General features: G+C 38.2%; 1 protein-coding gene across 4 annotated transcripts in view; it reads left to right on the forward strand.

Moving 5' to 3' along the window:
* The first annotated feature begins 5,184 nt into the window (after nt 1-5,184).
* The window catches only part of RUNDC3B (RUN domain containing 3B), a 156,830-nt gene continuing 148,868 nt past the window's right edge, over nt 5,185-13,146 (forward strand). For all 4 annotated transcript variants that reach the window (XR_006196672.1, XM_042916982.1, XM_042916960.1 and 1 more), the window contains exon 1: nt 5,185-5,303. Coding sequence is in view for 3 of the 4 variants with exons in the window: in XM_042916982.1 (XP_042772916.1) it covers nt 5,185-5,303 (119 nt within the window). In the remaining variant the exon portion in view is untranslated. The remainder of the gene's footprint in view (nt 5,304-13,146) is intronic.

Consider the following 13,146-nt stretch of genomic DNA (forward strand, 5'->3'; position numbering starts at 1 on the left):
TGCTACAGTTGTACTATTGTCTTTCTTGATTGCGAGAAAGAGGAGGTTGGGAAAATGGTGAATAAGTATGGTCTGCCCATTCAGTTCTACAGCATTCTCATACTTTTTTTTCTTCCAAATTTTTATTTAAATTCAAGGTAGTTAACATACACTGTAATGCTGGTTTTGGGGGTAGAATTTAGTGATTCATCACTTACATATAGTACCCAGTGCTCATCACAAGTGCCCTCCTTAATACCTATCACCTACTTAGCCCATCCACCACCCTCCTCCCTCCATCAACCCTCAATTTGTCATCTATCACTAAGACTCTATTATGGTTTGCTTCCCTCTCTCTTTTTTCCCTTGTGTTCACCTGTTCTGTTTCCTAAATTCCACATATGAGTGAAATCATATGATATTTGTTTTTCTCTGATTACTTCACTTAGCATAATACCCTCTAAATCCATCCACATTGTTGCAAATGGCAAGAGTTCATTCTTTTGATGGCTGAGTAATATTCCATTGTATGTCACATCTTCTTTATCCATTCATCAGTCTATGGACACTTGGGCTGTTTCCATAGTTTGGCTATTGGTGATAACGCTGCTATCAACATTGGGGTACATGTACCCCTTCAAATCTATATTTTTGTATCCTTTGGGTAAATACTTTGTAGGATAGTTTATTTTTAACTTTTTGAGGAACCTCCATACTTTCCAGAGTGACTGTACCAGTTTGCATTGCCACCAACAGTGTAAAAGGGTACCCCTTTCTCTGCAGCCTCATCAACATATGTTGTTTACTGTGTTGTTAATTTTAGCCATTCTGATAGGTGTGAGGTGGTATCTCATCATGGTTTTGATTTGTATTTCTCTGATGATAAATGATGTTGAATATCTTGTCATGTGTCTGTTAGCCATCAGGTTGTCTTCTTTGGAAAAAATTCTATTCATATCTTCTGCCATTTCTTCATTGGATTATTTGTTTTTTGGGTGTTGAGTTTGATAAGTTCTTTATAGATTTCGGACACTAGTCCTTTATCCGATATGTCATTTGGAAATATCTTCTCCCATTCTATATGTTGCCTTTTAGTTCTGTTGATGATTTCCTTCTCTGTGCAGAAGGTTTTTATCTTGATGAAGTCCCAATTGTTCATATTTGCTTTGGTTTCCCTTGCCTCCAACAATGTATCTAGTAACAAGTTGCTATGGTCGAGGTCAAAGAGGTTGCTGCCTACGTTCTCCTCTAGATTTTGATGGTTTCTTGTCTCAAATTTAGGTCTTTCATCCATTTCAAATTTATTTTTGTGTATGGTGTAAGAAAGTGGTCCAGGCTCATTCTTCTGCATGTTGCTGTTTGGTTTTCCCAACACCTTCTGCTGAGGAGACTGTCTTTTTTCCATTGGATATTCTTTCCTACTTTGTCAAAGATTAGTTGACCATATAGTTGTGGGGCCATTTCTGGGCTTTCTATTCTGTTCCATTGATCTATTTTTGTGCCAGTACATACTGTCTAGATGACTACAGCTTTGTAATATAGCTTGAAATCTGGAATTGTGATGCCTCCTGCTTTGGTTTTCTTTTTCAAGATTGCTTTGGCTATTCAGGGTCTTTTGTGGCTCCATACAAACTTTAGGATTGTTTGTTCTAGTTTTGTTAAAAATGCTGGTGATCAGGATTGCATTACACGTGTAGAATGCTTTGGGTAGTATAGACATTTTAACAATGTCTATTCTTCTAACCAATCCATGAGCATGGAAATTTTTTCCCATTTCTTTGTGTCCTCTTCGATTTCTTTCATAAATGTTCAATAGTTTTTCAGAGTACAGATCTTTCACCTCTTTGTTTAGGTTTATTCTTAAGTTTGTTATTGTTTTTGGTGTACTTGTAAATGGGACTGATTCCTTCATTTCTTTTTCTGCTGCTTTGTTATTGGTGTATAGAAAAGCAACAGATTTCTGTACATTGATTTTGAATCCTGTGACTTTGTTGAATTCACGTATTGCAAAAATTTTTTGGTGGAGTCTTTCGGGTTTTCTACAGAGTATTATGTTGTCTGCAAATAGTGAAAGTTTGACTCCTTTCTTGCTGATTTGGATGCCCTTTTGTTGTCTGATTGCTGAGGCTAAGATTTTCAATAGTATGTTGAATAGTAATGATGAAAGTGAACATCCCTGTCTTGGTCCTGACTATAGGGGAAAAGCTCTCAGTTTTTCCCCACTGAGGATATTTGCTGTGGGTCTTTCGCATATGGGCTTTATGATGTTAAGGTATGTTCCATCATTCCCTACTTTGTTGAGGGTTTTTATCAAGAATGGATGCTGGTGTGTGTGTGTGTGTGTGTGTGTGTGTGTGTGTGTGTGTGTGTGAAACAGCATTTTTATACTTTAAATTAGGCATTTGCTTTTTTCATTATTTTTATTGTGAGTCTTTTTACATCTCAAACTGCTCATATGTTCAAGTGCTCAAATAAATAAAATAAAGACTGTAACTGGTTTTGATGAAAGTTTAAGAAGCAGTATAAAAACTCATGTGACTTTAGAGTAGTATTATATTTTGTAGTGGATATAATTGATTAATTATTTCCAGATTAGTCATGTAAAGAAAGAATGAGGCCCAGGACACATTGCTCAGGATAATCAAGAAAAAGCATTATCAGATAAGGCCCCCATGTGGCAGTTTAATGACTTGTTGTACATACAAAAAAAAAAGTCCTTTCTTAACAAGAAATCTTTTCAGCAAATACCTGTGTCAACCGAATTCCCTGAACAAGTAGCATTTGAAGAAACTTTATTACCTGATCATCTAAGATGGAGTTTTAGTAAGTCTTCAGTTATAAGTAAAAATTTGTAGTACAAACAATATGAAAATGTACTTGAAGTTAGAGAGCCAATTTTAAGAATAACAACACCTCACTTTCCAGTATTTGACAAAACCACTTAGTTTTGTCTTCTTGATAAATGTTAAGGAATTGTGTGTCCTCTCCTTCCTGTGGGACAAACCAGCATAGGGGTCTAGGAATTTTCTTGATAACTGATAGCTTTCCACTCTTTTCCTTATGCAGTTTTCATTTGTTTTTAAACAACAAAAAAATCAGTTTGAGCAGTGTTTGTCATTGCCAGTGCAAATATTTTTCAATGACTGCATGCATAGCTAGTGTATCTATTTCCTTATGGCTACTTCTGAATTCACCGTTGGTCTAGCAAGAGGGTACAAGTTAAGTCAGAGTTTCTAGAATGGCAACTTCCTTAAAAGCTTCCATGTTGGCAGAGAGCAGACAAGAAATATTTGGAGACAAGTGCACTGACCTAGAAAACCCTCCTGCTTTTATTATTTTAGAAATATAAAGTTTAAAGTCTAAGTTATTTTTTATAATTTTAATGTGTGAATGTTTATTGCAGTAAGTTAGTTAAGACAAGTATTTTTTTTCTACACAGATTTTTATTCTATTATGATTAGAGTTAGTAGCTGAAAGGGCTGTCTTTGCCTTAATCTATAGAGTTTTTTTTTTTTTTTACAAACTCAGATATTAGTAATCTACAGTTTTATTATACAAAACTCTTTTTAAAGTGTTCAGCATAAAGTAACAATACCTCCTTTGTATAATATACATGAAGGCCAGATATCCATTTACACTAAACGATGTATTCTATAACAATCATCTTTGACAGAAACTTCAAAATTAAAGGTGGAAATTATATGGATTTGGGGGACACCAAAATTGTAAAATTTCAGCAAAATAATGCCAAATGTAACTTGAAGTTACATTTAATGAACGTTTATTGAGTACTTGTTCTATGCAGGGAAGGTTCCACAAGGCCAGTAGTTATTAACGGATTTCACTCTAAATCTGAGCATATTGATGCCAAGGGAGATGGACCGCCACATAGGTGAGTACGGGAGAACCAGGTAGAGGCCAGGACCTTCCTGCTGGTAAGGCCAGGGGGTGAAGAAGTTTTGCAAAGTGGGCGCTAGATTCCAAACACGCGCGACAAGAGCGGCACTCTTCTCAGGGAGCAGCCCAGAGGAGCCAAGGGCCAACCCTCTCTAGACTCACTGTTCCCCACGCAACCCCGGAGTCGCCGCTCAGGCCGGGAGAAGCGGGAAGGGACAAGACCGCACATTAGCACCGCGCTGGTTCTCATGTGGGTGGTCAGTCCTGGCTACAGGACATGCTGGGTCTAGGGTAGGAGCGACGTGGAGTGGACGGTCAAGAAATCCCATCATGAGACGCTCAAGAGGGATATTCCACGGGCATTTTCCCTCCCTGGGGCTATTTGTCTCTGTTTTCCAGGCCAGGGGAGGAAATTAGGACAAAAAAAAAAAACCCCTGCTCCATTCCTGAGAGTCAAGTGCTAGGTAGGGTGTGACAGCCGGACTGCTGCATTTTGGGACCGAGGACCTTAGAAGAGGTTAAGGGCAGGAAAAAGATCAGCTGCTAGGGATCCTAGTGGTTAAAGCCGGGCTTTCTGAAAGGGTCGGCATTCTGCCTGGGGCTTTCCGGCGCCCCGCATCCCACAATCCCCGGGCAAAATGCGACGCCGCTCCGATGCGCGCTGGCTGTCTGCGGCACGCGTGCTGCGAGCACGAGCCCGACGTCTTGACAGCTGCCCACGCGCCGGGGAGGTGCTCCAGCACGCTGCATTAAAAAGGCCACGCGGCCGGCCCCGCCCCTCGCGTGCCGCGATTGGCTCCAGGTGGACTGCGTTGGTCTGATAGGTGCAGGGCGGGCGGGGCTGCGCGCGCCAGGTCCGTGGCTTCACCGTGGCCGCCGCAGCTGGGACGCGAGTGGCGGCCGAAGGCGGGCGGTAGGGCGTGAGGGCCAGCGGGAACGCGCGCGTGCTGGCAGCCGAGGTCCCTCAGGAAGCAGGGGAGCGCCCAACGCCGCCCCGCACGCGCCGCCCGAGGCCGGCGGCGCGCGCGAGGGCGGGGGAGGTGCGCGCGTGTGTGCGAGTGAGTGTGTGTGTGTGTGTGTGTGTGTGTTGGGCTTGGGTGCGGAGCGTGATCCGTCAGTGCCCGGGTACCGGTTCCCCCGCGGTCTTCCACATCCTCCGTCGGTCCCTGCTCCTTCCCACGACCCTACAGTGTCCTCCCACGGTCGCAAAACGAACAAGAGCGTTACGGAGCAGGTGTGGGTGGGGGGGGGGGGGGGGCGGAGAGGAAGGGTAGCACCAGACAAAAGGGGCGCCGGGGTCAGCCCGCCATGGCCTCCCGGAGCCTGGGGGGCCTGAGCGGGAGCCGCTGCGGGGGCGGCGGCGGCAAGAAGAGCCTGAGCGCCCGCAATGCTGCGGTGGAGAGGAGGAACCTGATCACGGTGTGCAGGTACGGCGCGGCGGCCCGCAGAGCGCTGCGAGGGGAGGGGGCCGCCGGCGCCCCGGGCTGAGGGTTTCGGGCGAGCGCGCGTGCTCCCTGGGGGTCCCGCAGACCCGGGGCTGTAGCCCCAGTCTCTGCCGCACCGGGCGTGTCCGCCGGCGCGAGCGCCCTGAAAGGGGCCGGGGTCTGGGCACCGCTGAGGCCCGGGACTTTCCGTCAGTTTCAGCACTGGAAGCAAGCGAGGAGAAGGCTTGGGGCGGGGCTGGGGGAGGATTTGTTTTGAATGTGCCTTCTAGTGTCAGAGTAAAAGAGGAGGGCAGGGAGGAAGTGCTTTTTCATTTACTGCACATTAAGCTGTCAACTAGCTTTTGGTAAAATCGTCGTCACTGTGATTATTTACTGTGTTGTCTCAAAATCGGAATGCATTTTGGTTTTGTTTTGGCTTGTTTACATATGTATTCAGTCATTTCATTCCACCAGTATTGAGTGTCTACTACAACAAGCCTGCTGTGTGTGTGTGTGTGTGTGTGTGTGTGTGTGTGTGTGTGTGTGTTTTCTCTCTCCACTTTTGCAGTGCTAGTGCAGTTTCTGCAGTTGTTTTTAAGAGTGGGACTGTGGAAGATACCGAGGCTTCATGTCAATGATTTATTCCACGTCTGCCTCTCCTTGAATGTTTTCTAATTGTAAATGTAGTATTCCTTTACTCTGGAACATATAGAAACATAAAAAGGAATAATTAGTATCTATAAGTCTAGTATTCAGAAATAACTGATTTTTCACCAAACACTTCCGCAGCAACTATCGGTAATCCTCTAAGAATTAGGGAATGATCACACCTCTCCCTTCCTTGCAATTTCTGTCTGTATATTTCTTCCTGTGTAACGTGTCTGGCATCTTATGCATTATACAGTTATAGATATTTATACTAGGACTTATATTCAATAACTTTGAGCGACTTGTTGTTTTTAATTTGGACTGTTACAGATGTTTGCCTATATAGCAGGAAGACCTGCCTCGCTGTTACTGCACTTAGAGCTGTAAACCATATTATAATGTGGAATTGGTTTAATTTACCATTTGTGCTGTCTAGGATGCAACCTTTTGAGGAAGACAGGTTTTAAATGTATTTAAATCCAGATAAATCTTTTTTTTTAAGTTGGGAAAAACAGAACAATAAGCAAGGCTGATTTCTTAGTTTTATTTTATCTACATTAGAGATTATTTTATTTTTCTAAAAGACAATCATCTCAAGCAGGATCCAACATATACAGCGCTTCTTGGGGTAGCGTATTTCATAAAAGCTCCATCAGAGTTAAATTTCACAGGAGAGCTTTTTGCTCAATTGTATTTTTTTACTTTTTTAAAACCTTCCTACTATAGCATCTGATGCTCAGGAAGTATTTATTGAATGAATAAATTCAGTGGTGGGTACTATTTCTTTTGCTTCTCCATTTTTGTCATGGCCGATTTTAGGTTATTTAATGTTCATCTCCCTCATCAGAGGCCGAGGCCTGAAAAAAGGGCTTGTATCTCAACCTTATTTAAATAACATTTGAAGTTATGGATAAGAAATTTCAGTTATATCACACTGATTTGTGTGGACAGCTGTTTGGGCTAGCTGTATTTTCATTAATTTTATTTGCATAATTATTTTCGATTGTGAATGAGTATCAGTGCTGACCTTAGTTATAATTTACTTGTAAGTTTAGTATCGTAGCTAAAATACATTTCAGTTTTTCAACATGTATTTATGTGGATTTACTACTAAGGTTGTTCTTCATGTCCGGAGAGGCGATAGTTTATATAAATTACATCCATCTGAATAGTAATGGGATCTGTTTGATAGGCTTTGTCTAAAAGGCTTTTACTTTTTGGGAAAAAAAGTCACTATAGGCCATTGGTATGCTTTAAGTAGCTCTGCCCCTAATTCAGCAAAATGAACAAATCAGTATTTATGCATTTGTGTTTCTTTGCCTTTCAGAGTTACCATATTGTAGAATCTCACCCATGTCTCTTAATTCATCTTTTAATTTTTATTTATCAAGTTAGAGGTGATTTGATAGTTAAGTTGGGAAGAAGTTGGATTAGAGTTTGAGTTCTAAGTTTACCTTGTCATTGACTAGTTGTATGTCCTTTAACAAGCCATGCAAACATCTCATTTTCTAGTTTTCACATATGTAAAATAATCTTGTACTAGATCATTAGTAAGCTTCAGTAACAGCCCTAAAACTAATAATAGTCTTGATGCCAAATGTGTTCATTTTTTTTCTTTTGAATTTCTCCAAATATGAGCAGGGTAATGGTAGACATAGGTTTTATGGTAGCTAGATGAGGCATGTGCATTTTTCTCTTTAAAGAAAAATATTTTGAACTGTGCCTTCCATTTTGTTTCTCTACTGATGTTCTAGAAAACTTGTGAACAGTTTAACAAAGCAAACCAAAGCAAAGCTTCCCCCCCATTACCACCACATATCATTCTACTGTATCTATAATACTTATATAGTAATGCTTTTTCCTTAACCCTTAAACGTTATGCATATTCGCAGCTTAGTTTTGAAACCTTATTATGTATCTTCCCAATTCTTTAGGTTTAAAGCCTTATACAACAACAATATTGTTATGATGTTAAACTTTTGAAGTGGGTTATTTGGTTAGGTTAAGATAGTCAGGACCTGAATTAAATTGCAGTACATTGTGATTGTGTATGTAATTATTTCATCGCTTGTTTTTGTTCCATTGAACATTGTATTGCAGCCTTAAAAATACTTGTATGGTACTTAGTAAGTAAGTACTATTTTATCATGCTTTTTACAGATTGTGGTGGAGAGAAAGTAGGTCATTTGAGGCTTCTAAATATTCCACACTCAACTCCAAAATATTCGTAGACTGATGTTGGCTCTGTGTACCAACTAGTATTTTCCTGCATATTCTCTACCATTTAGAACTTTGAAAAATTAATTTTTTAAGGTCTTGTAGGCTTTTTTTTAGCCTGCATTTTTCATCCATAGGAAATCAGGTACATTAGTCATTTTTTCTGTCATTTTTAAGCTTCATGTTTCACTGAAAAGCTTACATATTCCTTTAATTTTACTTCTGTTGACAAGGAGAATTTAAATTTAGTCTCTTTCTGTGGGTTAATATTGTTTTATGAGAAAGTTGTTACAGTATATAGTTTAAATATATATGCATAAACAGCTTTTAAAATAACATTAAGCTTTTACATCAATTCTTTAAGAGAAACTCCTCACACAGTCATAATTTTCCTGTCTTGTGAGGAGAAAGGATTAACGAGTGATTTAAGGAGAAAGTGTGATGAGTGGAGACAAATGATGGTTATCAAATTTAAAGTACTTCTAATAAGATGTACATAGTTATTCTTGGATGTCTGTAGGTGAATATATTACTTCATAATTTGAAAGTTATTTCAAGTAACAGTAGGGCCTTATTTTTCCAGTGTAGTCAGGGAATGAGGTGCTCATATTTTCCATGTTATTAATGTCTGAGTTAAGCTTAAAATTCTCCCATTAGCTAGAGTGCCCTACTCAGCATTAATTGTGGAGTACAGTCTTCTGAATAACTGAAGCTTTTAATTTAAGTGTTCAAATTTAAGCCATAATAAATAACAATATTTAAAATATTTTGGGTGAACTGCTTTTAAAAATGGATGACACATTTCCCTACCTTCTTTAAAAAGACTCTCTAAAGAATAATAAAATCCTTATTAAAGACTTCACTCTGAATCTGTTTCTGTGAATATGCCCTCTGCAGTGGCTGCCCTGGGGACTCTTGAAATACATAGAGCTTTTTGCTACATGGCCCCTGAAGATTGTCTTTCAAGTTTTTTATCTGGTTTTGTATTCTACTGTCGCCTCCTAGCAAGTTGTTATTTCTTACAACTTTGCCTGTTTCTGGCAGCTCTTTCCTTTATGCTTCCATCCTCACATGCTTCTTATAATTGGTTGTGATCTAGGAAAGCAGATAAGTAAATTTATCATATGTTAAAAAAAAAAAAAAAGGCACCCAGAGGCCTTAGTTAAGTGAGTGATCTTTAGCACTCTGAACTTCACATTCTACTTGATGAATAATCAGAAAAAAGGTCTATTCCTATGCTTGAACTTGGTGGGTGAAATGCAGATATGTAAAATGTTACTGAGTATTATTGGCAATATAATCCTTTAACTTAAAATCCAGTGACTTACTCTACTTGTTACTATTGGCTTGAGTATCCCTCATGAGACTGTTCATCCCTTGGCTATAGTGATTATATTTTTGGTGAAAGTTCTTTTAGTCATGCTATGTGTGGCAGAACTTGGGGTCTGGTCTTTGATCAACATTGTTAGTTGTATTCTCTTGGAGCAGGTTCAGTATCCTTTCTAAGGATTGTTAGAGCCCTGATAGTAGGTATTCCCAACCAAGGTAGCATGATAATCTTTTCAGCTATTGGTCCTGGATAAGCTTCTCAGCATTCATAGAAGGTTATTATCTCTTTCCCTAGCTAAAATGTGTTCATACTCAACTTACAGAGAATAGCTGTCCTCCACACATTTACCTGCACTGCTTATCTTACCTTCACTGCTGATAGATAAATTTGAGAAGCTCAGTTGAAAGATAAGATACTCAGGGGAGAATATGTGAAGCTTATCCACTGTTGTATTCAGTCTTACAGGTTTAAAAGATCTGTCTCTGAGTCGATCCAAATCATCAGAAAGCAGTTGGGTATGTTCACACACTCCTTTCACCAGTTGCTTTTACAAAATTGTGTATTGGTAAGATTCCGCTAGCCTATATTGTGGGTCATCAGAAGAAGCAGTCACAGGTCTTCTTGACATTGTTGTCAAGAACATCATTCTGTCAAGAAGTGTCTTCTTTTTGTAAAGATTTCTGTGAGAAATATCGGTCTTATTTTAGTGCCAAGAATTCTATCTCTAGGCAGTTGGTGTATTTATATCTACTGGACACAAATGTGTAACTGACAACTTCTCTTTTCTTACACGGCTTTAGAAATTTTAGTATTAAATCTGTAGCCAAGCTTTAAATGATAGGTAGAACATGGGAGTATTGCATTTAGCCTTATTCTTAGCTGTTCTTTGTTTCCACATTTTTCATATAAATTATTACTGGGGCACCTGAGTGGCTCAGTGGGTTGATTCTGACTCCTTTTTTTTTTTTTTAAGTTTATTTTTATTTATTTTGAGAGAGAGACCAAGCAGGGGAGGGACAGAGAGAGGGAGGGACGAGAAAGGGACAGCTTGCACCATCAGTGCAGAGCCCCATATGGGGCTGTAACTCACAAACGGTGAGATGATGACCTGAGCTGAAATCTAGAGTGGGACAGTTAACTGACTGAACCACCCAGGTGCCCCAAGATTCCGACTCTTGATTTCTGGTCTCATGATTTCATGGTTTGTGGGATGGAGGCTGTGCCTGACAGTATGGAGCCTGCTTGGGATTCTTTTCTCTCTCTCTCTCCCCCTCTCTCTTTTTCTCTTTTCTGCCCTCCCCTACTTGCACATGTGCATGCTGTCTCTCTCAAAATAAATAAACATTAAAAAAATAATTACTGATTTATAATCTGTATACAGAAAGTGCACATAGCTCAGTGAATTTTTTGCAAAGAGAACACTACAGTGTAACTAATACCCAGGTCAAGAAAAAGAACGTTACCCTTCATATATTTAAACATTCTTAAATTTTTCTCAAACATGTTGGTAGTTTTGAATATGTATATCTTTTTAAACCTATTTGTTTATATTTTTTATATTGTAACAGATCATTAAAATTTTTTTCAATCTCTTTTTTTCTCGCTGATACATAGACATAAAATCAACCTTGTAAAATACTTGTTTTGTGATCTAGTAATCTTAACAAGGTTTACTTATTAATTCTAACAGATTTTCTGCAGTTTTTTTTTAAATTTTGAATATAGTCATGTCATCTGCTTGTTTTATTTCTTCCTTTTTCAACTTTTACACCTTTGTTTTCTTGTTTTGCTGTACTCCCTAGGACCACATTATTGTAGAAAATATTAACAATTTTACCATGAAGCAGATATTTGCAATCAAATGTTTTTTCTATCTACCAAAATAAACATAATTTCTCTCTCTTTTTTTTGGTTTATGTGGTAAATTATATTGATTGACTTTTGGAGGTTAAACTACTCTGGAATAAAAACATGTGCTATATTGTTAACTTTTTAATATATATTTTATATATATAATATATATAATATATGCTTTTACATATATATTTTTAATATATTTTATATATAGCATATATATTAATAATATATATTGAGTTAATATTCCATTTGGGATTTTTGCATATATGTTCATGAAAGAGATTTGTCTGTAATTGTTCTTATAGTGTCCTTGTTTAGTTTTGTCATTTAGATTATCTGACCTTATAAAGCAAGTTGGGAAATATTCCTCTGCAGAAGAATTTGTGTAAGATTAGATTATTTCTTTCTTAAACTTTTGGAAGAATTCACCAGGGAAGAAATTTGAACTGCTAATTGTTTTTGTGGGAAGTCTTTTAGTAACAGATTTAATTTATTTAATAGACACTGTAGAATTCAGATTTCCTTTTACTTCTTGAATCAGCCTTCAGTGAGTTCTTCATGTGTGTTATCAAATTTATTCCTAAGACCTTTAAAATATCCTCTTAAAATATTTTTTTATTCTTTAAAAAAAGTCTGTAGTATTTCTTTCCTTACCCTTTATTTAAGTTCTTGTTCTTTTTCTAATTTCTTGTGATGGGGCTTTATTTAGATTACTGTTTTTCAGCCTTTCTTTTCTAGTAAATACCTTTTAAGTACAGATGCCCTTCTTGGACATTACTTTGGGATTGTTCACAAGATTTGAAATGTTGTGTCTTTATTATTAATTTGTTTCAATTGTTTTCTAATTTATGTTGGGATTTCCTCTTCAACTCAGGGATTATTTAAAAAATTTTTATCTTTCCAACAGTTTAGGGTTTTCTAGTTATTTTTAGATACTGATTTCCAACTTAATTCTACTCTACGGAGAACATATTCTGAAAGCTTTTAAACTTTTGACATTTTGTTTATGCTTGCTTTATGATACAGCATATGGTTAGTTTTGATAAATACTTCATGTATATTTGAAAAACATATATATTCTGTCATTGATTGCATGTTCTGTCTCTGCTAGTTAGATCTAAGTATGTTAATTTTGTGATTCCTATTTTCTGTAACCTTACTGGTTTTTGTATGCTTAGTCTATCTGATTTTGAGAGGTATGTTAAAGTCTGTCTCTGAGTGTACATTTGTCTATTTCTTCTTTTAGTGTGTCATTTTAGCTGTCAGTATTTTGCTGGTATGTGCAGATTAAGAGTTGTGATCTCTTCCTAGGGGTTGGATTATTTGTCATCATGAAATGTCTTTAATACTGTTCCTGCCTGAAAGTCTATTTTGTCTGCTATTAGATAAAACTCCTTTCTTTCAGCCAATGTTTGTATGTATGATGTATCTTTTTCCACCCTTAACTTTTAATCTTTTTGTCCTTAAACATTTTTATTTATATGTTTATTTATTTTCGAGAGAGTGAGCATGAGCAGGAGAAAGGCAGAGAGACAGGGAAACACAGAATCTAAAGCAGGTTCCAGGCTCTGAGCTGTCAGCACAGAACCTGAAATAGGGCTCGAACTCATGAACCAGTAGATCATGACCTGAGCTGAAGTCAACGTTTAACTGACTGAGCCACACAGGCGCCCCTTAATCTTTTTGTCCTTAAATATAACGTGTCTCATAGGCAGGATAGAATTGAATTTTGCCTCTTATCCAATCTTTTATTTGGAGTATTTAGTCGATTTACATTTAATGTTATATTTGGGT

The sequence above is a fragment of the Panthera leo genome, chromosome A2 (genome assembly GCF_018350215.1).
Source record: "Panthera leo isolate Ple1 chromosome A2, P.leo_Ple1_pat1.1, whole genome shotgun sequence".
NCBI lineage: Eukaryota > Metazoa > Chordata > Mammalia > Carnivora > Felidae > Panthera > Panthera leo.